The sequence below is a fragment of the Acinonyx jubatus genome, chromosome B4, assembly GCF_027475565.1.
Source record: "Acinonyx jubatus isolate Ajub_Pintada_27869175 chromosome B4, VMU_Ajub_asm_v1.0, whole genome shotgun sequence".
NCBI classification, from domain to species: Eukaryota; Metazoa; Chordata; class Mammalia; order Carnivora; family Felidae; genus Acinonyx; species Acinonyx jubatus.
Genome location: NC_069387.1, coordinates 75,291,703 through 75,319,357, shown reverse-complemented (window position 1 = coordinate 75,319,357; position 27,655 = coordinate 75,291,703). Strand labels below are relative to the sequence as shown.

Sequence of the window (27,655 nt, the reverse complement as noted above, 5' to 3'; positions counted from 1 at the left end):
CTACACGGTCCGGGAGGGAAGACCATAGAGAACTCTGGGATAGAGAGGCCCTGTGAGCGGGCGCCCCCAGGCTGACGGGAGGAAGACGAGGCCCTGGAAAGAGGGACCACACCTCAACCTCAACGCTCTGATGACGGGGGTGATGGAGAAACTGCTTCATCTAGGCGCAGTAGATTTAACTTTCCAAATCGCTTTTTTTGTCTCCTTCTCTTATTGCTTCAAGCTTGGGGGCACTGAAGAAGCGAATGCACCGTTTATTCCATTTTACAAACTGGAGAGCTGATCTTAGTGAATGACTGGGCGAAGATCAACCAAGTCAGCAATAAAGCCAAAGCCCAGAATCCAGATCTTCTGGCTAATAGCCCAGAGGTCATTCCACAGATTCAGTGCAATAACTACCTCACGCCAGAACTTGGACCCAACTTTGTCCCTGACCTTTAAAACCTAAGCTGCTTCCAGATTTTATTTTGGATTTTGACCCTGCCCGCTCTCCAAAGAATCCTTTGTGCTAGGACTTCTCTTTGGGACCTTTGACCTCTCCCTCTTTCCCTGCCCAGTGGTTCAAACCATACCTGGTGTGATGGTCAGTCTGTCCCATCCCAGGAGAACCAGAGTCTCCTTGCTCAAGCCTCCTTACTCCTCCCCAGTTGTTTGGCCCTAAGCTAAGCTCAGTTTTAGGCACTTCGTGGAAAGGCCCAAATGCTCTTCAAATAAGAGAAGAACGACAACTGAAGAGATGGTTGAAACCCAGTTTATTAGACCAGAGGCATGCGTCACCCGTAGCCCTGCCTGCTGTTCTCCATCCGGTGCACACCCCTTGGCCTTGTTCCTGCTTCCCTCTGGAGAGGTCTGATCTCCAAGGAACTTCTAAGAACCAAGAGCTCCCCCAACATCCCATAGCCTCACTCTCTAGCTCCAGGCAGTGCACAGGTGACCTGCCACAGGTCCTGTTCTGGGGTTGGAGACCAAGAGACAGTTGGGCGGAGAAGGCCTGGGAAGGGGTAGGGCTCTGGCCTAGGAGGAGTGCCTGGGGGAGGGGGCATGGCAGGCCCTCTACTTCACTCATTTCTCATTAAGATAGGAAGGGAGAGACAGAAGAGCAGAGCTTTCAACTTCCCCTCTAAACCTGTATTTTCCCCCACCATTACCAAACCATACCTCACCAGAAAATAGAAGTGGTGGGCTTAGGTATCAAGTGAGGAAAGGAGGCTGGGCACCCAGAAGGAAGGAAAGGTCACTGGCTGAGGACCTGAACTTCTGTCTCTCCAGCTACAAGACCATAGTTCCCCTTGTCTCTGACACCCTTGGCTTGGTGTACAGAGCAGATCTCCACTCCCTGGGCAGGGTCTCTTTCCGCAGCTATCCCTTCCCTGGGGAGGCCACAGTCAGCCAGGCAAAGGGCTTTGTGATTGTGAAACAGGGGAGGGAATGTTAAGGCTACGGGAAGGGCATAGGGTGCCCGGGTTGGGGGCAGAGGGTGAGGCCAGAAAGAGGCAGAGCTTGTGATTCACAGCTTCCTTTATGTCGCCACCGAGACAGTGCGAAGGTTACAATGCGCGTGTCGTCTCCTTGTGCTTCTCAGAGGGATATGTGTACACAGTACAGACACCAGGGGAGAGAGTCCAACTCTTTATACAGGCGAAGGCATTCAGAGACCAGGAGGGAGTAGAAACACAGAAAGGGGGACTTGGAGCGGGAGGATGGTTCTTAGAGACAAGAGGGGATGGGGTAGAGACAGACAGAGTTAGGGGAAAGTATATACAGAGATATAGCAATATAGAGTCTGTATCATATAGAAATAGAAAATGCAGATGAGGTTGTTGAGAGAAGCAAATGAAGTTGGGGGAGAGGACTTGGGAGAGTTCCATAAGAAAATTTATGGATGCGGCCCTCCGCAGGGGCCCCTGGGAGAGGGACCAGTGAGGTTAGGCACCAGTGTCCCTCTCCCTGAGCTGGAAGCCAACCAGCTGGATCTTTCATGGGACAGTAGAGGAGTGCTACCTCTTGGGATTTCTCTCCAGCAGTTCTGGGGTGGGGGTGAACTTGTAGGTATCAGGATGTGGCCTACAGCACCAGGGCCACATCTTCTCCCCATCATCCACTTCTTCGGGGTATTCCCATCCCCAACTCCCTAGATAGAGACTTCACATGTAAGGGGGTGGGAATGGGGACTAGGGTCTTAGTTCTTGCCTGGAAATTTGCGGTTGGGGGGACACTGGGCTGAGAGGGTCTCTTAAGGCTGGGGAAGCCTCCCCCCCCCCCCGCAACTAGCCCTCCCCTTCAAGGTACATTCTCTGATTCGGGGCCAAATTCCAGACCCCAAGGATCCCCTCCACCCCCCACTGGGAGGGGCTTTGGTGACTGGTGGCAGCAGAATGTAGGTGGACAGTCAGATGACAGACAGCCAGACAGACATAATTCAGGCTGGGAGCTGGGGGACGCAGCATGGAGCAGAAAGGGGCAGCCTGAGGTCACCTGCCCCATTCTCTCTTTTTAGTTTTTAGTTTTTTAGTTTTTTTAAAGTTTTTTTTTTTTTTTTTTTTTTTTTTTTAGATTAGTTTCAGTAAAAATAAAAAGAACGGGATAGAGGCAGGGAGAGGGCTCTATGGTCAAGACTCCTCCCTCACCACAGACAAGAGGAAAGGACTGCCCAGGAGTGGGGGACTACCTTGGGAGGGGGGAGTGAGTCCCCAGGGCAGATGCGGAGGGGCGCAACTGAGGGCCCCCTTATTCTCCTAGCCCTCCCCACCTAGGCCTTTGGTACGGTGGCCTGCGGGGCTCAGCAGGTAAAGTCCTCAAAAGTGCCTCGGGCCGGATGGTGAGGTAGGATGTTGGCAGCATACGTCATCCCGGCAGGATGGCCCCGGAGGCTCTCACACGGGTTCTAGGGGAACGGCACAGGACAGGGACTGGTTATCAAAAGGGCGACAGGTGGTGCTGGGGCTTGGGGGAGGCAAAGGAGAAGAGGTGGCGAGGGGGGTGGTCCTGGGGTTGGGGGGGGGAAGGGGCGGGGCCGGAGGGCACCCCTCTCTTGCTCCCTCACATGTCTTTTGACGTCATCCAGGCTAAGGGCCACACCCTTGTCCGCGCTGCTCCTTTTGGCCTCCTTCTGGCACTTTCCTCTTCTGCACAGCTTGTGCTTAATGACCTGAGACAGAGGTGGGGTGGTGAGTGGTTTGGCAGGCCGGAACCCTGCAGCGCCTGTGGCCCCACCCCGACGGCCCACCCACAATTACCTCATAGGCGTAGTCAAAGAGCTCCAGTACTGTGAGGATGCTGGCCCCAATGAACAGGCCCATCTGGCCTCCAATGTCACCTGCAGGGGAGGGGGCACAGGGAGGTTAGTGGTGTCAGGACACCTTGGAAGCAGCAGAGCTTACTGGGACAGGGACAGTTAAGTTGTATTTGCAAAAAGATCCACAGCCTTTGCACAGAAGGAGCACAAAGCGATTCTGGTGGGGTTTATTTTCTTCTCCGTGCTTTTCTGCATTTTTTAAAAAACTTTTCTAAAGTGAACAGGTGTTATTCAGAAAATACAAAATACCCCAACATTCATTTTCCGGGTAAATTTTCAAAGGCTTATGAAAGAGTCCCACCTTCATGCCCACAGGCCTGTCTCTACCACTTTGCCCTAAGAGAAAGTTCAGCCCCCTCCTCCCACTATATACCAAGACAACAGAGTTTGGGGAAAGGACCCGGGGGGATGGCAGGCGAGGAAGGAACTTGCGGGACAGAGGTAGGCAGCCTGCTTTGGGTAGTAGGGTGTCACGCCATGCCCATGGCATGGGAAGGGGACAGTGCCATGAGCAGCTCACCCAGGAGCCCTGCAATTTCATAGGCCTTCTTCTGCTCAATAGTCTCATAGTTGAGGACTTCAAAGAAAATGTCCAGCACCAGGATGTTCTCCCTGCAAAGGGGTTGGGGGAGGAGACCTAGGTTCAAGTCACATCTCTGTCCCTTACTAGCTAGGTGACCTTAGCAAGTTATCCTCTTTGAATCTGTCTCCATGTCCATAAAATGAGATGTCGATGGGGGTACCTGCCTTTTAGGATTGTTGTAAGGATTAAGTGTGATGGCACCTATGAAAAGACACTCCGCACACTGGCAAATGTGGAGTGACCCCAGCTGTAGCAGTGCGGATGAAGATAGAGAATGAAGCAAGGAGGAAAGAGAGGTGCTTCCTTTGCTTGCTCCAGCTAGATCTGCCCTCCATGCCCACCCAGACTCCTTGGTTGCCTTCTCCTTGTTATCTCAACCTCCTCCTGTCTGCTGGCCCCTCAAAGCCCCGTTATACCCTTTACAGTCCCAGCCCAAGGGCCCTGCCCTGCACAGTTAGAGCCCTTACCCTATGTACTGCTCAGACTTGTTGAACTTCTTGGCCAGGTACTTGGCTGACGCTTTGCTGGGGATCTTGACCATGGACAGCTCCTTGCCATAGCGGGTTAGGTTGCAGGGCATTTCACACACACAGTATTCCTGGTCCTTCTCCACCAGGAAGTCTGTGCCCGACCAGTTGAGAGGCACCAGTTGAGTGGGGCTCTTCGGCCAGCACCTTCCCAACATGAACATCCTGGCCCTGTCCAAAGGAAGCCTGGATCCCCTTCTCTTTACCTGACCTGTCCTTTGCCTCAGCCCTGTGCCTGCCCTGTGCCCACCCTGTGCCGATCCTCACCCAGCCTCCCCATGGATATTTCATAATCCTGTATCTCATTGCTTCAGGGCCCTTGGGGGTCAACCAGCTGAGGTGTTGACGAGAGAAGGTGAGGGCCCCTCCCGGGTGAGCCCGGTTCATTTTTCACAGGGGCCTCTAGAGATGCCATTCCCAGCCTTGCTGAGGTCAGACACAGGAGAGAGAGTTCAAGTGAAGCCTGATCCAGGAGTTATCTGAAGCTTCTGGGAACTTGGTCTGAAACCCCCATGCATGTGGCTCCTTCCTTCCCCCAGACTACCCCAGGACAGGGGTGCTCACCCAGAGCAGGATCCGCACACTCCTTGTACTGTTCTGGAGTGCAGTATGGGGCATCCCCTAACAGAGGAGAAAAGACAGTGGTGCAGGATGGAGATTAAAGGGGTCTTCTGACGATGGTGGTATTAAGGGCCTAGAAACTGGAAACTAGGAGAGGGTGGGAGGGCAGGACTAGCCAGCCCCCAGTCTGTCCTGAAGGTGACCCACCCCACAGTCCACACCCCTCTTGGATGCTTTCCACACTTTCTGACGGGTACAGTCAGGAATTGAGGTCAGAGGGACAAGAGCCATAGGAATATGGACGGGGCTAGAACTGTGGTGGGGAGAAGCCAGTTAATCTTGCTTCCGTGTTGGCAGGTGGTTGATATGCATGGGGAGCTGGTGAGAGGCAATGCAGGCTGAGGGGCCCCAAGACTGTGGCTGGAGCTTTGGGGCCTGACCTGGCATGTGCACCATGCGACAGTTACAGTTCTCCACCAGGTAGCGTGTCTCACAGTCGATGCGGCAGGCAGTTATGCTGTAGGAGTCGAAGAAATCCGAGTCCATGGTAACAGCTTTGCAGGTGCCCCAGGGCGGGGGCAGGTAGATGAGCTGCTGGGAGAGCCGGGGAGCTGGGGGGTGTGGGGACTTCCCCCCGAGTCACCTTGATGGACTTGTCTGACAAGATGCAGAACTCAGGAGTCCTGCCCCCTCTCGCTCTGCAGACTCTGAGGGTCTCAGAGTTTACAGAGCATTCCTGTTCATTCATGCTTCTCACTGGTCAGACTGAAACCCAGACCCTAGCTCACCCGTCCCTCCTGTATTGATTGCCCACCACTCCATCTTGACCCCTCAACACCCCACCCTGGGACCAGCCTCCCGTGGTCCTCTCACCCGCTGCTCCTGGCAGGACACAAAGGTCTGGAACCCTGGGGCCACACCAAAGCCCAGCTGGTCGATGAAGGGAGGTTCATCCTGACTGTGGATCTGCACTTTGATGCCCGCTTCGAAGGACGTCTCATCTATGGGAATGAGGGGGGTATGTATCGGGAAGGCTTCTGACTCCCTAACCTCCTTCAGAGCTGGGGTCATGCCACCTCTCCTAGGAATAAGCACAGTGCACACTGGGACGGGGAGAGGGGTTAGTCTATGGGGCCCATCCCCAGGATCCTTTTGGGTTTGCTAACTGCATGCTGCCCTGATGAACCCTGCAACCTACAGACTTTTCTTATCTGACTTCAGCTATGCATCTCGGCGTTTCATATTCTTTCCCAGACACTATCTATTTCTCCCTCTCCTTTTCTCTCTTCTCCTCATGTCTCTCAGTCCCAAGGCCCCCTGGGACCAGACTAACGGCAGACGGCCCAAGAAGAGAGGGAGTTATTTATAGAGCGAGTGGCGGCCACTGATGGAAAGGGATGGCTGGTTACCTTGGAGAGTAACTGAGCCAGGAAGGGGGAGCCAGAGAACTGTGAGGGTGGCATTCAGGTAGAGTCGGAGATGGAGATGGCAAGATGCTAGGAAGAAGGGAGGAGAGCCCAAGTCCTGCCTCGGGTCCCACAGTGGAGCTCAGGAGTCCCCTGGTGGAGGCTGATGACTAGGGCCATGGGAAGGGGTCTCAGAGAGAAGTGACATACCAGTCTCTCCCCATACGGGCAGGTACTCGTCCTGCTGGATGTCCAGCATGATCTCCAGCCCATTGCCAGTCCCACCCTTCATGGTCTTCAGCCGTGGACGCCCATCTCGGCCCGAGTTGAATGTGTAGCACTTTCCATACCGTGTGAAGACCTGGTGAAGGCAGAGTGAAGAACCTGAGAGTCCTGGCAGCGCCCCCTACCTACCAAGGGCTGTCCCCAGACCCCTCGGCTGCTCAGCAATGATTCCTTCTATGTAGCCCATTCTCCATTTGTCCTCCTTCTCACTCATTCGCTGCCCTTCTTTGCCCTGCTCTGTGCCCTGGAAAGCTGATCCTGATGGAGTGTGCTGTCCGTGCCCCTTTGTCACTTGGACAGGCTCTGGGTTCGGGATGGCCACTGGGAGCTATCACTAAGGGATCAGAGGGCAGAAGGAGACAGAGATCCGGGTGTTCATCCTTCCCCACCCTTCTCCCCTCTGAAAATGTTCTGGCAGTGGTTTAGACCCTGTAACTATAGACCCTGCCAGGAGGGCTCCCCGCATAGCCCCGCTGCCTCCCTGTACCCCTTTAGCTTGTATGTGACAACTTCCCACTATCACTAGGTGCCTCAGGCCCCTTCAGGCAGAGTTTCCTTAACTCTGCCCACAGCTCTGTAAATAGACCCTTTGTTCAAGTCTTTTCAATTAGACTATCCGAGTGGCAGTCTTTTTCCTGCTGGGACCCTGACATATATACACCTCCATCACCAGGATCCCGTCACTGCCATACTCCTGGTCCCTCCTTGAGACTCCCTCCTTGAGGCCCCCTCCTCAGGCCCAAGATCCTGGGGCCTTCTGAGATATGATTTCTCTTTTCCTGGATTTTGCCCCAGGCATCTGAAATCTTGCTCTCCCCGAGATCCTTCCCCCAAACCAAGCGAAGCTTTTTAGTTTTCTCTAGCAAGGAGCCCCTTATGTCCATCGTTGTCCCATCATCACCAGAACCTGAAAGCGGACCTAGTTGCCATCCCAAGGACCATGCTCACCCAACCACCAGCATCTCCTCTTCCAGGATTTGGTACCGAGCATTCAGGGCATGGTATGCTTGGAAATGTTTGTGCAGAACTATGAGGGCCTCAGAGGAGATCTGAGCCCTGGGGGCAGTCTCTCCAGCCCATCCCTCAGAGCAGCCCTTATCACAGCTCTGACCACACAGCCACGGAGAGAAGAGTGAACCAATTCCTTATGGCCCTCTCCCTGCTGCTTGCCTGAATGTTTCCAGGTTCCCACAAATGGGGTGAGTATGCTTTGACTACTGCTTGATGGTGACAGAGTCCACAAAGCAAGTCAGAAGGTCTACAGACACAGCCCAGGGAAAGAGAAAGACGGTGTTAGGCCAGACCAGAGCAGTGGGGGTATGTGGAGGTTCCTAAGAAATAGAATCCCTGTCCCCTTCCCCCTTCCTGAAACAGCCTCCTCCCCCATTCAGAAAAGAAAACATGTGCTCTCCTCTATTCTGTGGGTAAGGCCCAGAGATGAAGTAGAGACAGAACTCCAACAACTCCCAATCCCCCAGCCCCACAAGGAAGTTTTGTGGCACTCAGTCACAGGCTCCAGACGCACACCCACGCCTACCCTCCATCTGGAAGGTGAGGGACCCCAGGTGGCCCAGAGCACCAGCCCTGCCTGGGCTGAGGGCTGTGAGGTTGACCAGTGGACTGCTGCTGCCACCTGGTGGTTCTATGTGAGAAGTGTTCTACCCTCAGGTCCAGAGGCAGCTAAGTTGACCCCTTTGTTATCCCACGTTCCTGTATTTCCCGGCCCGCCTGAGATCCAGTGGCCAAAACCTCGAGGTCCCTGTCTGCGGTTGGTCCACAACACACTGATGACAGCCACCTGCTCCTGCGCTATGGACGAGGTGGGGGATGGAGGGACAGATGTGGGGGAAGGGAAGGCCAGGCATTTGGCACCTGGAGGGGGCAGGAGAGGAGTCAGGCCAGACAGAACTGGAAGCTGAAGTGGGGAGGGGAGGGGGTGCCACTTGGTGCCTCAGCAAGGACCCTAAACTCCAGAGTGGGAGGGCAAGCAGGAGGCTGACTCCCACTGAAGGCTTCCCTGGGCAAGAGGATCCCTAGTCACTCAGAGCTGGAGGGGAAGGGGAGGATTTAGAGGAGGTCTGTTGTTCTCCCTCAGATACACAGACAGACAGACAGACACACACACACACACACACACACATACACACTCGGTAGGAGGAACACTGAAAGACCACATGAGGATGCACTGACATCCCTGCTGTGGTCATTACTGAGAAGGGGTGTGGTGGGGTGGAGTTGGGGGCTGTCCCCACCCCTCCACCTCCCTTCCACACTCTTCTTCTGTGCCTCCAGAGACCAGGTTATACCTGCCCCAGCTCCAGTCCAGGGGTGACAGTCAAAATTGTTAAGGCCAGGAATAGGTACCCACCATCAGACCAAAGGTTGACCCCAAAGACAGACTAAGGTCCTAGGCCCTGCTTGATCGCAGGGAGGTCTGGGAAAGGGCTGGAGATGCTGGAGAATATTCAGGGAGACACCAGGGGCCTCAGGGCAGCAGCTAATTACCATCTAGCACAGATGAATTTCAAGATTCTAACAAGAAGAGCAGGACGGCACAGACCCGAAAATAGCAGCCCGGTTCCAGACCCTGGGGCTCCCGGGGCAAGCTCTGGCCAGGTCTCTCTGAGACAGGTCATAAAGTGTGGGTGGCCCAGGTGAGGCAGGGGAGGTGGTCACCAGCCCCAGCCCCAGGAGGCGACAGTCAGGGTGTGCCATGTCAGACACGCTTAGGGTGCTACGCCCGGCCCGGGCCCCCACTCACCACCGAGAAGTTGTGAGGGCCACAGGGCCCCCCGCAGTAGGAACAATAGAGCAGCATGTCCTCCAGCCGGTGGCAAGAGCGATTGTAGAAGCGGTGCAGGTTAAAGGGCTCCCCAGAGAAGGCCTCAGGCCCCGGTGGGGCCAGAGGCACCCCAGGGTCATCACTTTCATCCAGCCCCAGCATGGGGGCCAGGTAGAGCAAGTCGGGGTAGCTGAGCTGGGACAGCCGCACAGCATTAGTGTTGCAGAGGGTGACCGCCGGGAAGGCCAGCTCTGTGGTGGCCACCTCGTCTAGCAGAGTCACGTGCGGGTAGCTGAGGTAATAGGCAATGCGGTCCCCTACCTGGCACAAGAAGGCACCCAGTGCCAGAACAAAGGCCACTGCCCACAGGGCCTGCCTCGGCCCTGGACCCCCCTCCACGAAGATGTGGCTGGTGCCATGCAGGGTGCAGCTGTTGGCAAAGGCCACCAAATCCATGGGCGAATCCCCCTCTCTAGCCTTCTTCCTCACTGCCTCCTTTTCCTTCTCTTCCTCCTCTTCTGATTCTGACTTGTCCCGCTGCCGCCGCTGGTGCGGACCCCAAACATCTCCCAAGGGCCCTGGGGCTTCCTCTCCAGAGGAGAATGACACAGAGCAGAAGATCTGGATGGGCATCTTCTCCAGGGGCTTCCTGGCACTGGGGATTGGCAGGTGAAGGGAGAGACAGATGTGATCTCAGGCAGGGTCCGGCAGAGCCAGCCACCCAGACCTTCTGCCAGGTCTCCTCCGCCTCGCCAGCCAGCTGTCCTTCTCTGCCAGGGCCTTCGTGGCAGTGTGGCTGAGATGGGGCTGAGACTGGGCGGGGCGTGGGGAGGAGGACCTGCCTGCTCTGCCACAGGGCGGGCCTCTGGGCTGATGAATAATGGATGGCGGTGGGAAAGGGAGGCTGATGGACGGGAGGGAGCCCCTTTCCCGTCACCAGCTCCAGCAGGACAGAGGGGGTTGAAGACAGTGGAAACCCTAGACAAGCCTAGGGGCTCCAGGTGAGATGGGACCTAGCAGATTCCTTTGCTTCCACAGCCCAGAGCCACAGTCCCTGCCCCTCCCCCATGACATTCAAGCTCCCTATCACCATCCCATCGGTTCCTCAGCATCTCCCTTGGTCTTCCTGTCCCAATTCTGGGTCCTTGCCCCCATTCTCACCTGGTGCAGCCATTTCCCTGAGATATCAGAGCCTCTGCACTCTCGGCTCTCTCAGACCTCTAATTCCTCCATGACTCCCCCTGATCCATAATCCCCCCAATTATTTCACTGACCATATACCCCCATCATCTCCCAATACACACATAAGACCCCAGTTCCCTTTCAGTCACTGCCCTGACCGCAATTTACCCTGCTACTTCCTGAACCCTTAATTCCCCTGTAATCATTGCCTTGACCTCCAATTTCCCTCCCGCCAGTCCCTGACCCCATTTATCCTCCCCTGCCTCCCCTGATTCTGGCTCAGCTTCAAGTCCTCACCCTCCCCTGTGCTGAGCAACACTTAGGTCACTTTCCCCTCCTCCACCTTTCCCTTCTGTGGCTTGGGGGGCAGCCCAGGTTCCATTAGCAGAGGTCTCTCACTGACCACAGACTCATTTATGGCCAGTTCCCGGCACCAGTGTGGGGGAGGACCCTGTCTCTTGCAGCTGAAAAGCTTCCTGGCAGACCACCACTGCCCTCCCAGCTTGCCCACCCCTCAATGTCCAGGAGAGGAGTTCGAGGAATTCTGTCTGGTAGGTGGAAGAAATTGAGATCAGAGAATACTGCTAGGTCAGGTGGAGAGTGTCAGGAACCAACTCAGGGTATTCCCCAAACCCTCAGCCTCATACATACCCCTGGCTGCTCAGTCTCTGAGACTTGCCCCTAGTTTACCATTCTCTGCCCCCAGGCCCCTGGCCCCTCTGTGCGCTCTGATTACTCAGGGCCAATGATTGAGGAACTTGAGCCACAAGCCAAGTCTCTAGGGCCTAGAAGGTGACCTGAGGGGAGGAGTGGAAGGGAGGGAGAGAGGGGAAGCCTGTTAACCCTTCCTTTGCAGGACCAGAGGTAAGCAGTGGAGGTCAGATGAGTCTACTGGGCCTTGCCCTTCCTTAACCATCACACAGCCTCAGACCTCCTTCCCCCTCCTTTTCTCCCCTCCCTCCCTGCTCCCACACCTCTTCCCTTCTCTGTTTCCATGCAGAGACCCTGGAGTGTGTTGGGGATTGGAGGCAGGGTGCCAGATGCCAGCAGAACTGACTAATATAGGACCTTTGGCCTCAGCTTTGCTGCCAGGGACACAGAGGCCCCAGAAGAAGAGCGGTGTTTGAGCTCTGGCCCATCTCCATCTTTCACCATTGCCCTCAGACTGGCCTCCACCTCTTTTGCCTAAACAATGGCTTTCCAACTGCTCTCCCCAATCCCCTGCCTCCCAGTAGTTTCTCCCCACCTTATATAATTCTGACCATTCTCCTGCATAGAGACCTTCACGCCCCAGTGCCTCTTGGTGAAATCACCTCCATCGCAAGAGGAGCTATGAGGCCTTTGCAACTTACCTTCCAGCCTCCCTTCCCCAACCTTCCACAGCAGTCTAGTGCCTAGCCACCATGCCCTTCTCCCATTCTGCATACACACAAGGCTCATCCACAGCTCCATGCTTTCCCTGGACTCCATCTGGAGAATTTCTACTCATTTTTCAAGACCTTACTCACATGTTACTTCCTCCAAGAAGCCTTTCCTGATTGCACAGGACAAAGTTAGTACCCACTCAGGACACAGAATGAGGGGTCCAAATCTGCTCAAGCCCCTTCAGGCATGAGCAGTGACCAACAGCTTCTTGAAGACAGAGACCGTGAAAATGAAAGAGCAAGACCCAGGGACCATGTTAAGAAACTAGAACCAAGAAGACCAGGAACACCCAGGGCAACTAGAGAGGTCACTCAAGAGATGAGAAGAAAGATTACCGCCCCCCAACCCCCTTCGACTGTGGTCCTCAGGCTTCTTCTGTATGAATTCATGGGTTCCTTTTCTGTTTCTGGTCCCGTGTGCATTTTCTCCACCTGGGCACCCCCCTCCCAGACCTCAGCTTCTAGAAGGCTTTGCCTGTCCTCAGGATGTGTGTTTCAGAGGTAAGTTCTAGGCCTGGGGTGAGGGTGGGGAAGCCACAGCTGCCCGTGCGTTCCACACCCACTAGAGGGCATTGTTCCCCTCCTTCAGACTTCTGGCCGGAGAGGTAGGTTAGACTTCCAGAGGGAAGATACCAAGACAGGGGACAGACACTTCCACCACGAGGCTTCACTAGAGAGAAGGGCACGCGCACACACAGCAGCTTCAGAGGACGGCAAATCCAGCATGGCAGGACACTTCTTCCCCCACACCAACACAAAGACCCACACTGCACACCTACACATCACTACACACAGCTGCCTTGTGGGGCAACAAAGACACACACACACACACACACACACACACACACACACCAACCACATTTCTTCCCTCCTCCATCCTCTAACATTCTCTGCTACCACATCTTGTTCCAGTAGACAAATCCAAAATTTTCACAGTAATGGGAGGTAAGGAAAGTATCAAGCAGCACACACAGACCGCCCCCCCCGCCCAAGCACACACAGAGGCCCCAGGAGAAGTGGGCAAGCAGAACGCAGGTAGGGCAGCACTCGATTCTGAACCCTCTGTCCAAGGATGCAACCCTTCCCTGTGTCATTCCCTACCCAGCACCGCTCTTAAGCTGTGTGTGGCGACTCAGTGGTTTCTGATTTTCTCCACATGTTTTTCTAAACTCCCTCGCCCTCAACATCTGTACAATGTTTCATGCTCTTCAATTAATATCTCATGGGATCCTTATACAACCTAGTGAATTAAGCAGGTTTGAGTAACTTCACACCCCCCCCGACAAATGAGGAAACTGAGGCACAATGATCTGTTCAAGTTTCATGGAGAGCAAGTAATGGGCATGAGACTAGGATTAGATCATCCCCCTCCAAATCCCTTCCTCCTTCTTCATTCTTTCATTTATTCATCAAATATTTACTGAGTATCTACATACTGAGGACACGTGAAGAATACATAGGGGCACCTGGGTGGCTCAGTCGGTTAAGCATCTGAGTCTTGGTTTCAGTTCAGGTCATGAGCTCACAGTTCATGAGATTGAGCCCCACATCAGGCTCCATGCTGACAGGGCAGAGCCTCCTTGGAATTCTCTCTCTCCCTCTCTCTCTCTGCCCCCCCCCCCATTCCCTCTCTTTCTCTCAAAATAAATAAACTTAAAAAAAAAAAAAGAATATATAAAGGACCAGGATCTTGCCCTTGTGGAACTTACTGTCTGATGGGGGAGACAGACACCATTTTCTAAAAATTGCAAAACTAAATGTTTAATCGCAAACTACGATAAGTGCTATGAAAAAAATAATATGCTCTATGGGAATGAATGACAGGGAGATCTGACCCAGCCTTGGGAATCAAAGCAGGTTTCTCTGAGGAAGTGATGTTTTAATTGCAATCTAAAGAATAAGGAGGCATAATTAGGTAAAGGTCTGCATGGGGGTAGGGGGTGAGGCAGAGGGAAAGAGTATTCTAGAGAGCAGAGTCATGCAAAGGCCCTGAAGACCACGGAAGGAGAGAGCTGAGCAGAGGAGGATGTAGTTGGAAAGCCAGGGCAGGGTAAGAACAGGCTGGAGGAACATGCAGGACCCAGACCTCTCAGGGCTTTGAAGACCACAGCAAAGATTCTGGCCCAAGGACAATGGGAGGCACACCGTGGGAGAATTTCAAGTGATCAGAGCAGTGTTTTGAAGAAAGGACTCTGGAGTGGCCAGAGGGGATGCTGGAAGACCTGTTAGGAAACGATTGCAGGGTCTAGGTAAGACGGTGAGTAGTGGGCTGGCTTGGTATAGGGTAGTAGGGTAGGGATATTTGGGAGGCAACAATGGCAGGTCCGGTTAAGGGCGGTGAGGGAGATGGGACTGTCAGGGATGATTTCTAGTCTGCATAAGTGGCTGTATGGTGGGGTGGCTCGCTAGGCCAGAACACAAGGCAAGGACTAGTTTGGGAGATAAGATGATGAATTTGGCTTTGCACATGCTGGGTTTTTGGAGCCTTGGGGACATCCAAGTAGAGATGTGAAGTGGGAGATTGGTCACTGGTGCTGAGGCTGAGAGGAGAGAGCTAGACTGAGGCATACATCTGGCACTCGCTGGTGTATAGATGCTGACTGAAGTCATGCGTGAAGATGAGATGGCCCAAGAATAGAATAGAAAGTGAAAGAAAGAAAGAAAGAAAGAAAGACAGAAAGACAGAAAGAAAGAGCAAACAAGCCTGATTTGTCAATATCCACTGAAGCTAAACAGAATCCCAACCTGTGACTTAACCACAGCTCCTAGTTATATACCCAAGAAATGAGTACCTATGACAAGCAGAAAACATAAACAAGAATGTTCATGGTAGCTTTATTTATAATAGCCAAAAAACTAATAACAACCCAAATGTCTAGCAAGAGTAAAATGGATAAACACATCTTGGTATATTTATATAATGAGATACAACACAGCATTGACAAAGAGCTAACTACCACCACACCAAACAAGATAATGTCACAGACAAAATCGAAAGCAAAAGAAGACAAACACAAAAGTGTGTATGGAGGATACATATACTCTAGGAACTTCAAGAACAGGTGGGACTTATCTGTCCTGACAGAAGTCAGAATAATGGTTAACTTTTATGGGACAGTATTGACTAGGAAAGGGCCTAAAGGAACTTTCTAAGGTGCTGGAAATGTTTTACACTTTTATGCCAATGTAAGTACATACTGATGTAATACTGATGTAAGTACATACTGATGTAATACGTAAAATATAACATTGTGAGATACACCAATGCAGGGGCACCTGGCTATGTGACTCTTGATCTCAAGGTCATGGGTTTGGGCCCCACATTGGGTGTAGAGATTACTTAAAAATAAAATCTTATATGTAAAAAAAAGATACACCAATGTAAAAATGTACTAATGAAAAATTCATCAAGTTGCACCATTAAATTGTGCCCTCATGATTTATAAAAAGAGAAAAGCTTGGGATTGAGACTTGAGTAGTGCTGACATTGAACAGCCAAGTTAAAGAGAATGAACTGGCAATGAGACAGAGAAGGAGGAACTAGACAAAGGAGGAAAATCGAGAGTGTGTGGGTGTCAGGACAGAACGGTTTTAAAAAGAGGAGGTGGTCAACCATTTTTGAATGTTATTGAGAGAGTGAGGATAAAGAATGTTTGCAGGATCTGGCCACATGGAGGTCCCTGGTGGCCGCAGCTAGAACCATTTTGGTGGAGTGCTGGGGGCAGGCAGATGGCAGCCTGAAGCAGACTGAAGAGAGAGTTTGAGATGAGGAAATGGAGACAGTGGAATATATACATCACTTTTCAGAATTTTTTCTGTGAAAGGAAGCAGGGAGATAGTGTGCAAGCTGGAGCTGGAGGGAGCTGTGGAGTCGAGAGACCTTTGGTTTTGGTTTTTATCTTAACCTCAACCCTGATACATAGCAAGTGCTCAATAAATGATAGCTGTCGTTTTAGCTATGTATTTCTAGATGGGAGAATCATAAGCATGTTTCAGTGTCAGTAGGTAGGTTCCACTGGAGAGGCAGAGACCGAGTGTAGATGGAGAGGCAAAATCTTTAGGGTAAAATTCCTATATAGGTAGGAGATCAGATGGAAAGAATAGATTGAGATTTTCAGCCTAGATAAGAGGAATGCTCCCCTCTGGGGATCGCTGCCCAAAGGAAGGGCGAGTTCTTGGCTGAGGCTTCTATCTTCTGAGGCTTGTATCTTCTCTGTGGAGCAGGAGGCAAGGTCATCTGCTGAGGGTGAGTGGGGGGGCTAGGAAGGGCGGCTGTTTGAGATGAGTGGAGAAGTCTGCAGTAGTCATTGGGAAGAGCGAGGTGACCAGGAAAATACAATGGGGTTGCCAGGTGGCACAGCAGGCCCATTTCAGGATATTGATCATGGGCACAAGGTGATTTCAAGCTGGCCTATTGTGTGACTTCCTCCGGTAGAGCTTGGTTGCCCTAGAGCCACCCTGAGGAAAGCCAGTGGTGGGTCTCTCTACTAAGGTCGGGATTTGGCCAGGTGGTGCAATGAAAAGGCAGAGGAATCAAGAGACTTGGTGTGGCCAACCTCAGTCTGGGGCTCCTTCTCCTTTGTACCCTTTTCCTTCCTGCCTCCTGCTTCTTTAGAGAACACGGCAAGCTGGGAAGCCAGACACCCTCCTCCCCCCACCACCCTGCTCCACACATCTGCTCCTACAGTCACACACAAAGAACCTGGATCTAGAAGATCTGAAGTCAAGGTCCCACTCTGGCATTCACTGGCTATGTGACCTCAGACAAGTCACCTAACATCCCTGAGCCTCAGTTTCCTCATCTTTCAAGTGAAGATATTAATATCTTCCTGCCTCCCAGAATTGAGGACCATGAGCTAAAGCAAAGGGAGTTTGTATATTGCAAAGTTCGACTGGAAGAGATGATTAATTTTGCTGCTATGTGCTCTGCATACAACCAGAGGTTTGCCTGCACACAAGCTCCCTCCCACAACCACACTGAGCGGCGTGTGCCCCCATGCGCATCCACACACGTCCACCTCACCTAATCTACATCTCCATTCTCTCATCCTCAGACCTCACCATGGAGGTGCACATGTGTGCTTGCCCACTTGGGGTCCACATGCAGCGAATGTGTCATAAGGAAGGCTGAGTTGACTGCTATTCACGGTCAAGGCCACTGCAGCCATCTCACCCCTAGGAATGTCCCCAGCCTGGCCCGATGATGTGACATACTGATTAGAGACACACAGCACTAAGCTACACAGCCCCCCTTCCCAGGGCCCCCGGGACTGCAGTCACATCAAGGAGGTGCAGATGAGAAGGGTGAGAAAGGGTTTTCTTTCCAAGAACTCATAGTAGCTCAGAAAAATCACAATTTGTCCTCCCTTTCCCTGGGGGGTGGCCTTAGAAAACCTGAGATGCCAGAGTCTCTGTCCTTAGAGTTTCTTAAGGGAACTTCCCCTCAAGGTGAATACACAGCTTTTTTGTGCTCATTTTAACATTTTCCACAAGGAAGGGGCACCTGGGTGGCTCAGGGGGTTGAGCGTCTGACTTCAGCTCAGGTCATAATCTCACGGTTTGTGAGTCTGAGCCCCACATCAGGCTCATTGCTGTCAGCACAGAGTCTGCTTTGGATCCTCTGTCTCCCCCTCTCCCTGCCCCTCCCCTGCTCACACACACTCTCTCTCTCAAAAATAAATAAAAACATATATACAATTTTTTTTTCCCACAAGATGTCTGATCTATGTGTCCAGAAAAGTCAGTACCATACATCCATTCCACACATGGGCCAGCATGGGCTTAGCTAGAGAGTCCCAGAGGCTGAGGGAGGGGCTGCCCCCAGGCAAAGAAGAATTTAGCAAACTCCTTAGAGCCCCCTTTCCTCACAGGAAATTGGGCCTAGAAGCTAAGAAGTGAAGCCAGATGAAACTATGCCTAAAATAGAACCCAGGGGTCCCCATGCCCAGCCTCGCCCTCTGCCAGAACTAGGCATCATTTCTCATTCTTGCTGTCTGCTTCCCAGTTTGGTCTCCCAGAATCCTCACACAAGAGTCCTGACTGGGAGGTTCTCAGCCAGAGGATAGAAGTTCCTGGAGCAGCCACCTCAGACCTACCGTGAGGGCAGGCTTGTGCCTAGGGTGCCTGGCTGGAGGCAGACAATGACCCCTGCTGGAGAGCAGTGAGCTGTGCATCTGCTGGGGGAGGATGGCAGCGGGTGGGGGTGGAGAGTCACCACACAGTCTATGAAAGTGGAGTTTCTCGGGTGCCTGAGTGGCTCAATCAGTTAAGCATCTGACTTCAGCTCAGGTCATGATCTCACAGTTCGTGGATTGGAGCCCCACGCGAGGCTCTGTGCTGACAGACCAGATGGAGCCTGCTTGGGATTCTCTCCCTCTCTCTGTCTCTGCCCCTCCCCTGCTCGCTCTCTGTCTCTCTCTGTCTCTCTCTCTCAAGAATAAATAAATAAACATTAAAAAAAAAAAAACCCTAGAGTTTCTGAATAGCTGAGCTGGCCTGGGGAGATTGGAAGGACTCCACCCAGATGTCGAGGGTCTTCTGGTACCAGTCACATTACTCCCTGTTCCCTGAGGCTTCCTTTGTCACTGTCACCACTCTCTAGGCTCTGAGCCTCTCTGGGTACCACACTTAACTCCAAGCTCCCTGAGGGCAGGGACTGGGTCTCTGGCACCCAGCATGGGGCCTGGCCCTTAGAAGGGGCTCTGTCACAGTAATGAACCAAAGTTGAAGCATGCTCAGAAGCAACCTCCACCCGCAGCAGAAACGGGACCTCCCTGCAGGCCTCCCTCTGCTTCCCAGATGGATGCATACCAGGTGCAGCAGCGACCCTACCTTTGAGTTTTCCGCAGGCTGGGGCAGGAGAAAGGCCCAAGGCTTGGAGGTGCTCCCTCCACCCCTGCACTTCCGACTCTGCCCCCAGAGGCACTTAGTTACTTACATCAATTCCCTATTACTTTAGCCAACAGCCGAGAGATCAATTAACTTGGAGTAGCCTCTTAGCTGGGAGAGGGGTGGAGTCAAGAATGGCAGGGGAGGAAGAAAGGACCGGGAGAGGAGGTGAGAGAGGAAACTACGTTATCCAAAGGACGTTTGTGAGAGAGAGACGGAAAGAGAGGGAGAAACCCCAACCAGGGTCCCCGGGATTCTTGCACCTGGCTCTACTCCCGTCTCCTCCCTCCAACCTCAGGCACTTCTGAGGGAGGGAGGGAGAGAAGGATAAGGCTGGAAGGCATGCCCTCCTCCAAAGTTAACTTCCCAGCTCCAGCCTCTCCGGTCCCTCTGCAATCTGTGCATGCTCCCCGTTAACCGCCCCCCCCCAACAAAAACCACTGGGCGTTTGCCCCCGGGCAGGGTTGCTCAGGACCCTGCTCTCTATGTAGCAGTCTGGGCAGCTTTTCCCCTCAGCAGCCTCCATTCCCTGATAGCTGGAGGGAACAGACTCAGTGAGGTCTGAGCTGGTCTGAGCTGCTATGCGGTGGGAGGGGGATGAGGCAAGCCAGGGCGTGTGGGTGTGAGGGGTGTCAGTGAAGGGGCAGAGCCAAGTCGGGGATAAGGATGCTCCCATGCTAGCCCTGGCTCTCTCTGGGACCTGCACCCCGGCTCAGCTTGCTATAAGATGGCTGCTCCCTCCCCTCTCCAGGTCCCAGGATCACCCACCTACACCCACTTCTTATATCTGCTTCTTACCCCTCTAGGTGATCCAGAAGAGTCCTGTCCCCTTCCAGAATCTTAGGGGGATTTCTGTGCCTCTGGGTCCTGGCGGGGGGGGGACTCCTGTAGGCACCTCAATCCCTTATCCCCCAATTCCACCCCCACCTGAGAGAGAATACTATCTCCACTGCATACCCACCCCAAGGATTTCCATTTTCTGCCCTCCCCTTCCTTCTCTTCCAGGGTCCAGAAATGAATTCCCCACTCTCTCTCCCCCAAGGCAAAGGCTCTGGGTCTCAGCTGGAGGAGGGGGGTGGCATAGGGCTGACTGGGCAGCCATCTGCCAGCCCCCTCCCCTGGTGCTGTTCAGCATTCCAGCCACACAGGCGCTCCCACTGCCAGGGACAGATAAGGTGCAGCTGGAGGCTGGCACCAGCTGCGACTGTGCTCACTCCCTCCGGCCCCCACCCAGACACTGGCAGACAGCTGCGCCCCTGGTCCCCCTCCACGGAACCCCTGCCCTGCCGTGGCCTGGCTGGCCTCGAGCTGGGGTGGGAGAGAGCGGAGCCCCAGACCCTGTTGCCCTGGCAACGAAGCACCCCACCTCAAAGGAAAAGAAGTGGACAGGGAAGACAGGGTCCTTGAGAGTGGGTCTCTGGTTGCTCTTATGGTAGCTCAGGAGAGAGCCGCTAATGTCTGCCCTCTGCCCTATGCCTCTTCAGTCCCAAAGAGTTTCCAAATCAGTTTCTCCCAGATTTAGCCCAGGTTCCCCAAATGTATTCCTACTCTCCAAAGCCGACTCAGCTACGGCTGGGGGATGGACCCAGTCAAACACTCTGTGACCACCAGTCCATCCCCTACGGTTGAGCTGGATTCAGAAGCACGTCTGGGGGAAACACATCACTGCAGACCCCTGCTAGAGAAGCTGGGGTCTTTGAGGGACCAGAATATGCCCTTCCTATGCCCCCTGAACTGTCCCCCGTGAGCAAGGTTCTCACTGTTGGATAAGCTTTGCCCTTGGAAACCAGGAGAGGAATTCACATGTACCTCTGCACGCTATATTTTGCAAAAACTGTGAGCCAGGGCTTGGATTTCTAGTTAGAACCTCTGTTTCAAGGCAGCAGAAGATGCCAGGACAGTCTCTCCGGAGCTCTGACCCAATAGGCAAATGCTTTCCGTCAGTGCCCTGTCTGTCCAGGGACTAAGTACATACCTCTTGGCCTAGCAGAGAATGGCAAGGATGGAGAGGCAGATGTTAACTATTAGACTAAAGAAGAAGAGAGAGAAGGTGGAGGATCCGGCAAGGAGTGTCTGTGCCCCTTAGTACCAGGGAGCTGGAGGAGAGGGCCTGAGCCCTTCCTTTCCACTGGGGAGATGTCAGACATGGATTGACAACCAAACTCCCATGTGTGTAGTAACATCCCTATTGGCGGAAGTGGTATAGTTCCTGACATGGAAAGAGGCGGGCAGGGAGATCTATGAGAGAGGGTGGAAGGAGGGGTTGAGAGGTTTGGGTGCAGCCAGATTCAGGGTCAGGTCTTTGACATGAGCTCAGAAACATCCAAAACCTAGTCTTCCCTGGCGACCCAGAACCAAGAGGTGCCAGTGCTGGGTCTGCAGGTTACTAGTTCTTGTGTCTCCCCTTACCCCAACCCCAAGCAAGAGGAAGAACTCAGATTGTTCCAGAGCTTTGTGAACCAGTCATATGTCCATCTGTCTACTTAGAATTGTTCCCTCAGATAACATGGACCGATCATAATTCAGTATCTCCAATTTCACGAACCGAACGTGTCTCGGCATCACCACTTGGAATCTTTCTGGGCATGAGGGACAAATGGAGCCTCAACTGAACACTTTCTATGGACTAATTAAACCCCCACTTTACACCTTCTCGGGTTGAGCCAAGTATTCTGCCCACCGTCCAGAATTACAAGCCATTCAAGCTAATGGGTTTTCTCTTTCTTGCTGGTCCCTTCTGCCTGTACACTGGGTATGTTACAGAGGAAGGCTCTGCCTTACTTCTACCTTCGCTTGCTTCTACCACTCATGGGTATACAGTTGGTGAGCCCAGGAACCCTTTGGTCTCAGGCTCTGGAGAATCCAGGACTTTTCTGTTTTGAGGAAGGAAAGAGGGAAGTGGTTAACGTGCCATTCTAGGCTCCCCATCAGCTTGGCTCGGCAAGGAGTGTAGTCTTGAAACCTTTGTCCGGCAGGATTGACAAAGGCACATGAAGCTGGTTGGCAGAGCAGGGCATAAGGAAATTGGGAATCCTTGTGTAACCTCAGCAGGAGAAAACAAGCATGGCCACAGCTCCAACATTTCTACACAAGCAAATGCAGTTCATGCTCCCATAATGCTGGGAGGAAGCAGGCAAAGAGGGGGGGAAACGGGCAGGAAGGAAAGGGAATATCTGAGAGTGGAGAATTGGGGGCAGGCAAGGGGGTCCTAGGGGAGGCTGGGTTTTCAAAGAGCAATGATCAGGATTGGAAATGGATACAGTGACTACAGGGCCAACAATATTAACAAAGAGCACACTTCATTGGAACTTAATGAGACATGAGTTCTAATCCTGAATCTGTCACTAACCAACTATGTGAACTCAGGCAACTCATTCTACCTCTCTGTGCCTCAGTTTGTGCATTTGTAAAATAGAGATAATGTGGCTGTTTATCCAGGGGATTGAACTACAGCCTACAAAGCATTCTGAAGGGTTATAAGCATCGTTCTCTCATCTGGTGTTATTTTTCACACATGGCTCCAGGTCCTCTGGGCCCTTTCCAGCCTGTCTGGTTGTAACCGCTCAGGAATCTATAGGACTTGCCCAGGATCACCTGGCACATGAGATGCAAGTCAGTTCCCCTAACCCTCCTTGGGATGCTGGCTTTGAGGCAGCCCCATCTGTGGGGAGTGGTGTGTGTGTGTCTGTGGGGGCATCTCCATTGTAAGGAGCAAAGGGATGAAAAAAAAAAGCGAAGGGAACTTCCAGTTCAGCCATGACTGTGTACCCCAAATAATTTCTCCTTCCTCAGACCCTGGCTCTGTGGGTCTTGCTGGCAAAGGGGGAACCCAATCGGACAGTATGTGCATGTGTATGCGTGTGTGTGCATGTGCGTGTGCATATGTGTGTGTGTGTGTGTGTGTGTGTATGTGGACAGGGGTGGCACAGAGAGAATTACCTGTCTGGCTATTTAAGAGAAAGCGTCCCTTCCCAGTTTTTTCAGTGCTTCCCAAACTTAAGTCCAAATCACCTGCTAAAATGCAAATTCTGATTCAGTTGGTCAGGGGAAGTGGAGTAGCTAAGTCCTGCAGTTCTTTCAAGCTCCCAGGTGATAGTCCTCAGACTTCATTTCAAATAATAAGGCTTACCCACCACCATGTCCAGCTCTGACACCTGCAGCCCACACAGTAAGCTGTGAGGTCAAAGCCATGCCAGGGCGTGTGTGTGTGTGTGTGTGTGTGTGTGTGTGTGTGTGTATGAGTGCGTGTCAGCCTGATGTGTGTTATGCACTGTGGGCCCTCTTTCCTGCCATCGTGGACACAAGGCTGATGCTCAGGCCCTTACACAGAGCACACGTGCCCCTGTGCTGAACTAAGTCCCGTCCGGACAGAAGCAAACCCCAGGGACCCACAGCTTCCTCTCCCAGAGTAGCAAGCTTGATGAGAGGCCCTTGGCTCCTAACCTCCTCCTCTGGGGGCAGGGCTGACTCATGCCCCACACCAGGGGACTCACTCACCACCTTGAAGTCTTCAGCGCTGCAGACCTCCCCCCGGAAGTGACAGGAGAGCAGCATGTCTCGAATGTCGTGCCCTGCCCGGTCATAGAATTCCCGCATGTTGAAGGGCTTGGGCTTGAAGCTGCGGAAGTTGGCCTTGTCCTGCAGTATCTCCAGCTGCTTTTCATCTGCCATCTGTGTGTCCGGTATCTCATACCTGGAGCCCAGGGGTGAGCAGCGCATGGATCAGCATGACCTTCCATTCATCCCTCCACTGGGCCTCCAGTGTCCCATACCCAACCTCGGTGGGGGGGGGGGGGTGGCAGGGAGGGAGGAGGGTAGCAATCAGCCCTGGGAAGCAGGCCTGGGCATAGGCACAGGAGAGCTGGGTGTGTCCAGAGGACCTGAACCCCGGGGTCTGAGAAGACAGTAGGATCTGCCGTGGCCGTGTGGGTAAGGGAGAGGTGGGCAGAGACATCAAGGCAGGAACTATCTTTATACTACAGTCCCTACCCTTTAAAGATAGAGGAGAAGATCAAGACGCAGCAGCAGGAGGGTGGCAGAGGTCATTCCAGAGAAGGTGCTAATGTCTCATAGCTCAGGCTGGGCAGGGGCAGAGCTGTTTGGGACTATGCTGGGATCAGAGGCTGGGCTCCCTCAACAGCGTGCTCAGCAGCACCCCAATTCCTTTGCTGTGAGTGGCAGGCTTGGGGGGCCTAGAGGGCAGGGTTGTCCGGGCTTTACAGCAGGTTTGGAGAGGCGAGCCCCCTGATAGGGGTATCCGGGAGCTGGGATGCATGCAACTCCAAGGAGCCCGGCTAGCAGATGGGTGGGAGCCGCCCACCTGTTGTTGAGCAGGGCCAGCAGCTCCCCAGCGTGGTACAGGTCATTCTTGGAGACTTGGCTGAAGCGGAACTCGTTGAGATTGCACAGCGTGACGGCGGGGAAGGTGAGCTGGGAGGCAGCCACCTCATCGAGCTTGGTGACGTGGTGGTAGTGGAAGTAGTACTGCACTCGCTCGGTGCACACACACAGCAGCACAGCCAGCGAGCCCAGGAAGCACAGGGCCCAGAGCGCCCGCTTCAGAGACAGCCGTTCGTAGGAGAAGATGTGGGCCAGGCCGTGCAGCGTGGAGCTGCTGGCGAAGGCCTGGATGCTCACCGGCTGGACGCCACCCACCTCTTCCTCCTCGGCCTTCAGTTCCATCCTGGCCGAGGGGGTCCTGGGGAAGGGGGGGTGGGGAGGCTGTTATTGTCCTGAGATGAGAGTACACCTGGGGGGCCCTGCACGTGTGCGCATTTGGAATCCCCGACACCAGAGGTCACTGCCCCTGGGGCAGGAGACTTCCCTCTGTGTGTGAGCCCAGAGGTGGCCGGCCAAGGGACACACTCGTAGAAGAGGGTTCCTCCAAATGCAGGGGCACAGGGGTCAGCTCAGGCCAAGAGAATGCCCTCCCAGGAAAGCTTCCCAGGCCAGGGGAGACCCCAGATATAGTCATTGGAGGGCGAGAGGGAAGTCCCAATATTTCCACAGGCAGGCACAGGAGTTCCCTCCAGATGTGGGGTCACTCTGGGACAGGAATGTCCACCCCATCCTAGAGACGAAAACTCCCCCAGATGGACAGAACCCAGGGTCAGGAGCTCCTGGCCAAGGGTGTCCCCAGGACTGAGCTTTCATCTGGCTGAGCTAAACCTGGGCTAACCACCCCCCCGCCCCGCGAGGTGGGGAGGGGCCCAGCCCGAGTCCTCACCTGCGGGCGTCTCCAGTTCTCCTAACCGCGCAGGCTATGTGTGTGTCTATTTGGGGTGGGGGGTGGAGGGCAGCCGGAGGTGGATGCATGGGGGGGGGGGCACGGTTCCCTATGACAGCTAGCTGTCCCCGCCCCGGACGCAACCCCCCCACCAGTCCAGCTTCTCGACGCAGCCAGATCCCCTGCTCGGCCCCCGCCCCCCTCCCCAGCCACCGAGCCGCCCCAGCAGCTGGGGAAAAGCGAGAGGGGAGGAAAGTCTCGGCTTCGGGGCGCAGGGGAGTCCCGCAGCCAAAGGCGGGGGTATCGGAAACCCACCTGAGGGGGCTTCGGGAACCCGGCAAGCGGCGGCGGGTCCTGGGGCGCGGGGCCGGACTCGGGCTCAGCGCCGAGCAGCGGAGGGGCTCATGGCCCGGAGCCGGAGCCCGCGGCTGCCGCGGCACGCCGCGCAGAGCCCTGCAGGGAGCGGCCCGCCCAGCCCGGCTCCGCTCGGCTCTGTCCGCCCGCCCGCGCGCGCTCGCTCGCTCGCCTCGGCTCGGTCCGCCCGGGCTCGGCGCGGTGCGCGGTGCTCTCAGCCCCGGGATCTGCAGGGATCCATCGTCCGGCCGGGAGGCGGCGGGAGGGAAGACGGAGGGGGAGGGGAGAGGGTGCGCGTGCGCGCCTACGGGTGTCTGCGAGGGTGTCTCTGGGCCGGTGTGAGCGCGGGGCCCCCGGACGCAGGAGCGGGACCGAGGGCTCCCCCCGCTGCCTCGCCCCCTCCTCCCGGCCGCTCTCGGCGGCTCTGCCTCCCTCCGGTCCCGGAGCCGTCTCTCTGCCTGTGAGGCCCTATGGCTTGTGTGTGACTATGTGTGAGGTGTGTGTGTGTGCGCGCGCGCGCGCGCGCGCGGGAGGGTGTCTGCCCCCAGCGTCCCCCTCCCCGCGCTGTCTCCTTCGGATCGATGCTCCTGCCTCTTGCTGCTGCTTCTTCTGGTGGCACACGCGCGCGCGCGCGCGCGCGCGCACACACACACACACACACACGCGCGCGCGCAAGCTCCAGAGTCACACTTGACTGATTCAAGCACTTGCTCGTGTGGAGACACAGACACACATAAGACCAGAGTCACACCACGCCACTCACAGCCACACACACCCCCACAGACACCCGCGCATCCCAGAGGCCTGGCCTACAGGGCAAGCACCCAGGAGCTGACACTTATTCACCTGTTCTTATCCCTGCTCCCACCTACATGTGACATGGGCACACATGTACATATATAAACAAACATACAGCCTTGGCCACCCAAATTCCATCCTTGGAGTCTTGGGCTTGCCTTTGGAGGGTGGCATATTGGCAGCCCCTCACTGCTAAACCTCTGACGGAGCAGAGAGAAAGAAGAAATAGCCAGAGGTCAAGGTTTTGGACAGAAGTCAAGAAAGGGAAAGGGAAGGGGGTCGGGTGGGAAGGTGGAGGGTTAGGAGGGTGGGGGCGGACAGGATGAGGAAGAGATGGAAGGAGGAGCTGTACTCAGGAAAGGAGCAGAATTCTGGGGCACTAAGCTCAAGCCTGGGGGCTGCTCCTGTAGCTCTCACTTCTCTCCTTCTCTTCCTCCCTCCTCCTCTCTGAGAGGCCTTGGGGGGCCCTCCCTATCCAATTAACAGAGAAGGAGCAATCAAAGGGAAGTTGTTAATTTGCTGATGCTCATTAGGGGCTCTTAGCACAGAGACTGTTGAGGTCTGATGGTGTCAGATGATGAGGAGGGGGGTGTGGGGGACCAGGATTCTATCTCTAGCAACTCCTTCACTCCACTTGCAGGCTGGCACAGCTCTGGAGAAGGAAGGTGAGAGGTGTGTTCCCAGGGCTTTAAGTGAGAAGAAAGAACCTGTAATAAGAAGAACTGGCACAATGGAAAGAAGTTGCATGAGAAGTTGTGAAGTATTGGGGGGCAGGGGGTACAAGAAAAACCAGAGAAGGGAGTTGGAGATCCCTAGAGGCAGTGTGGGCTTAGGACCTCAGGAGGGAGAGTGGGATCCATTTACTAGGGGCCTGGGCATGGTGCTGCCAAAGGGAAGGGAGGATCCTGGGTTCCGGTCTTGAGTTGGGGAGCTGTCCAGCAGCACCAGACAGTGCTGGAGGGCTGCCATATCCCTGGGCAGCCACTGGGTGGCAGCACTATTCCGGATACTTAGAATCAACCCAAGGGGCATTCGGGAGTGGAGTTTGGCTTCAAACAGGGACCGGAGGAAGAAGCATGGGGCAGGATTCTTGAATTCCAAGTGTCTTCAGGGGAGGGGAGGACCATCTTGGAGCATCTGTAATTCCCCTAACTCCCCACCCTCGCAGGCTGAGTGACACATGGAGCTTCCTCAAATGGGTGCAAATTGCTTCAGTCACCTGGGATGTTATTGAGGGAGCAGCGGGGGTGGAAGGAAGGTGATGAGGTGAGGTGGAGGCTGGCAAGGACTAATCAAGGCCAACGAACAGCCTCAGGAGTCTGAGGGAAGATAAAAGTTGTGAAT

At 54.3% G+C, this 27,655-nt stretch overlaps 1 protein-coding gene across 4 annotated transcripts; it reads right to left on the bottom strand.

Annotated features, from left to right (window-relative positions):
* Nucleotides 1-474: 474 nt before the first annotated feature.
* On the bottom strand, nucleotides 475-26,093 carry ASIC1 (acid sensing ion channel subunit 1). Of its 4 annotated transcripts, none has more exons than XM_027036098.2 (12): nucleotides 25,475-26,093; nucleotides 24,254-24,631; nucleotides 23,431-23,626; nucleotides 6,583-6,733; nucleotides 5,840-5,967; nucleotides 5,407-5,560; nucleotides 4,970-5,026; nucleotides 4,346-4,499; nucleotides 3,816-3,907; nucleotides 3,237-3,316; nucleotides 3,044-3,148; nucleotides 711-2,884 (listed from the first exon to the last, which is right to left on the bottom strand). In XM_027036098.2, the coding sequence occupies exons 2-12, from the start codon at nucleotides 24,613-24,615 to the stop codon at nucleotides 2,780-2,782; spliced, it is 1,584 nt and encodes a 527-aa protein (XP_026891899.1). In that variant the 5' UTR covers nucleotides 24,616-24,631; nucleotides 25,475-26,093; the 3' UTR covers nucleotides 711-2,779. The 4 variants fall into 4 exon arrangements, with proteins under 4 accessions (XP_026891897.1, XP_026891898.1, XP_026891899.1 ...); XM_027036099.2 differs by having other exon boundaries at nucleotides 719-2,884; nucleotides 5,407-5,557; nucleotides 25,475-26,087; XM_027036096.2 differs by lacking the exons at nucleotides 23,431-23,626; nucleotides 24,254-24,631; nucleotides 25,475-26,093 and adding an exon at nucleotides 9,419-10,760 and having other exon boundaries at nucleotides 475-2,884.
* Between the last annotated feature and the right edge of the window lie 1,562 nt (nucleotides 26,094-27,655).

Excerpts from the sequence above, each read along its gene's own strand:
- ASIC1 (XM_027036096.2), bottom strand. The coding sequence starts at position 10,072 with ATGCCCATCCAGATCTTCTGCTCTGTGTCATTCTCCTCTGGAGAGGAA. Across the intron at positions 5,027-5,406 it reads TCGCATGGTGCACATGCCAG|GGGATGCCCCATACTGCACT; the intron begins GTCAGGCCCCAA and ends CTCCTCTGTTAG. Across the intron at positions 3,149-3,236 it reads TCTTTGACTACGCCTATGAG|GTCATTAAGCACAAGCTGTG; the intron begins GTAATTGTGGGT and ends CCTCTGTCTCAG.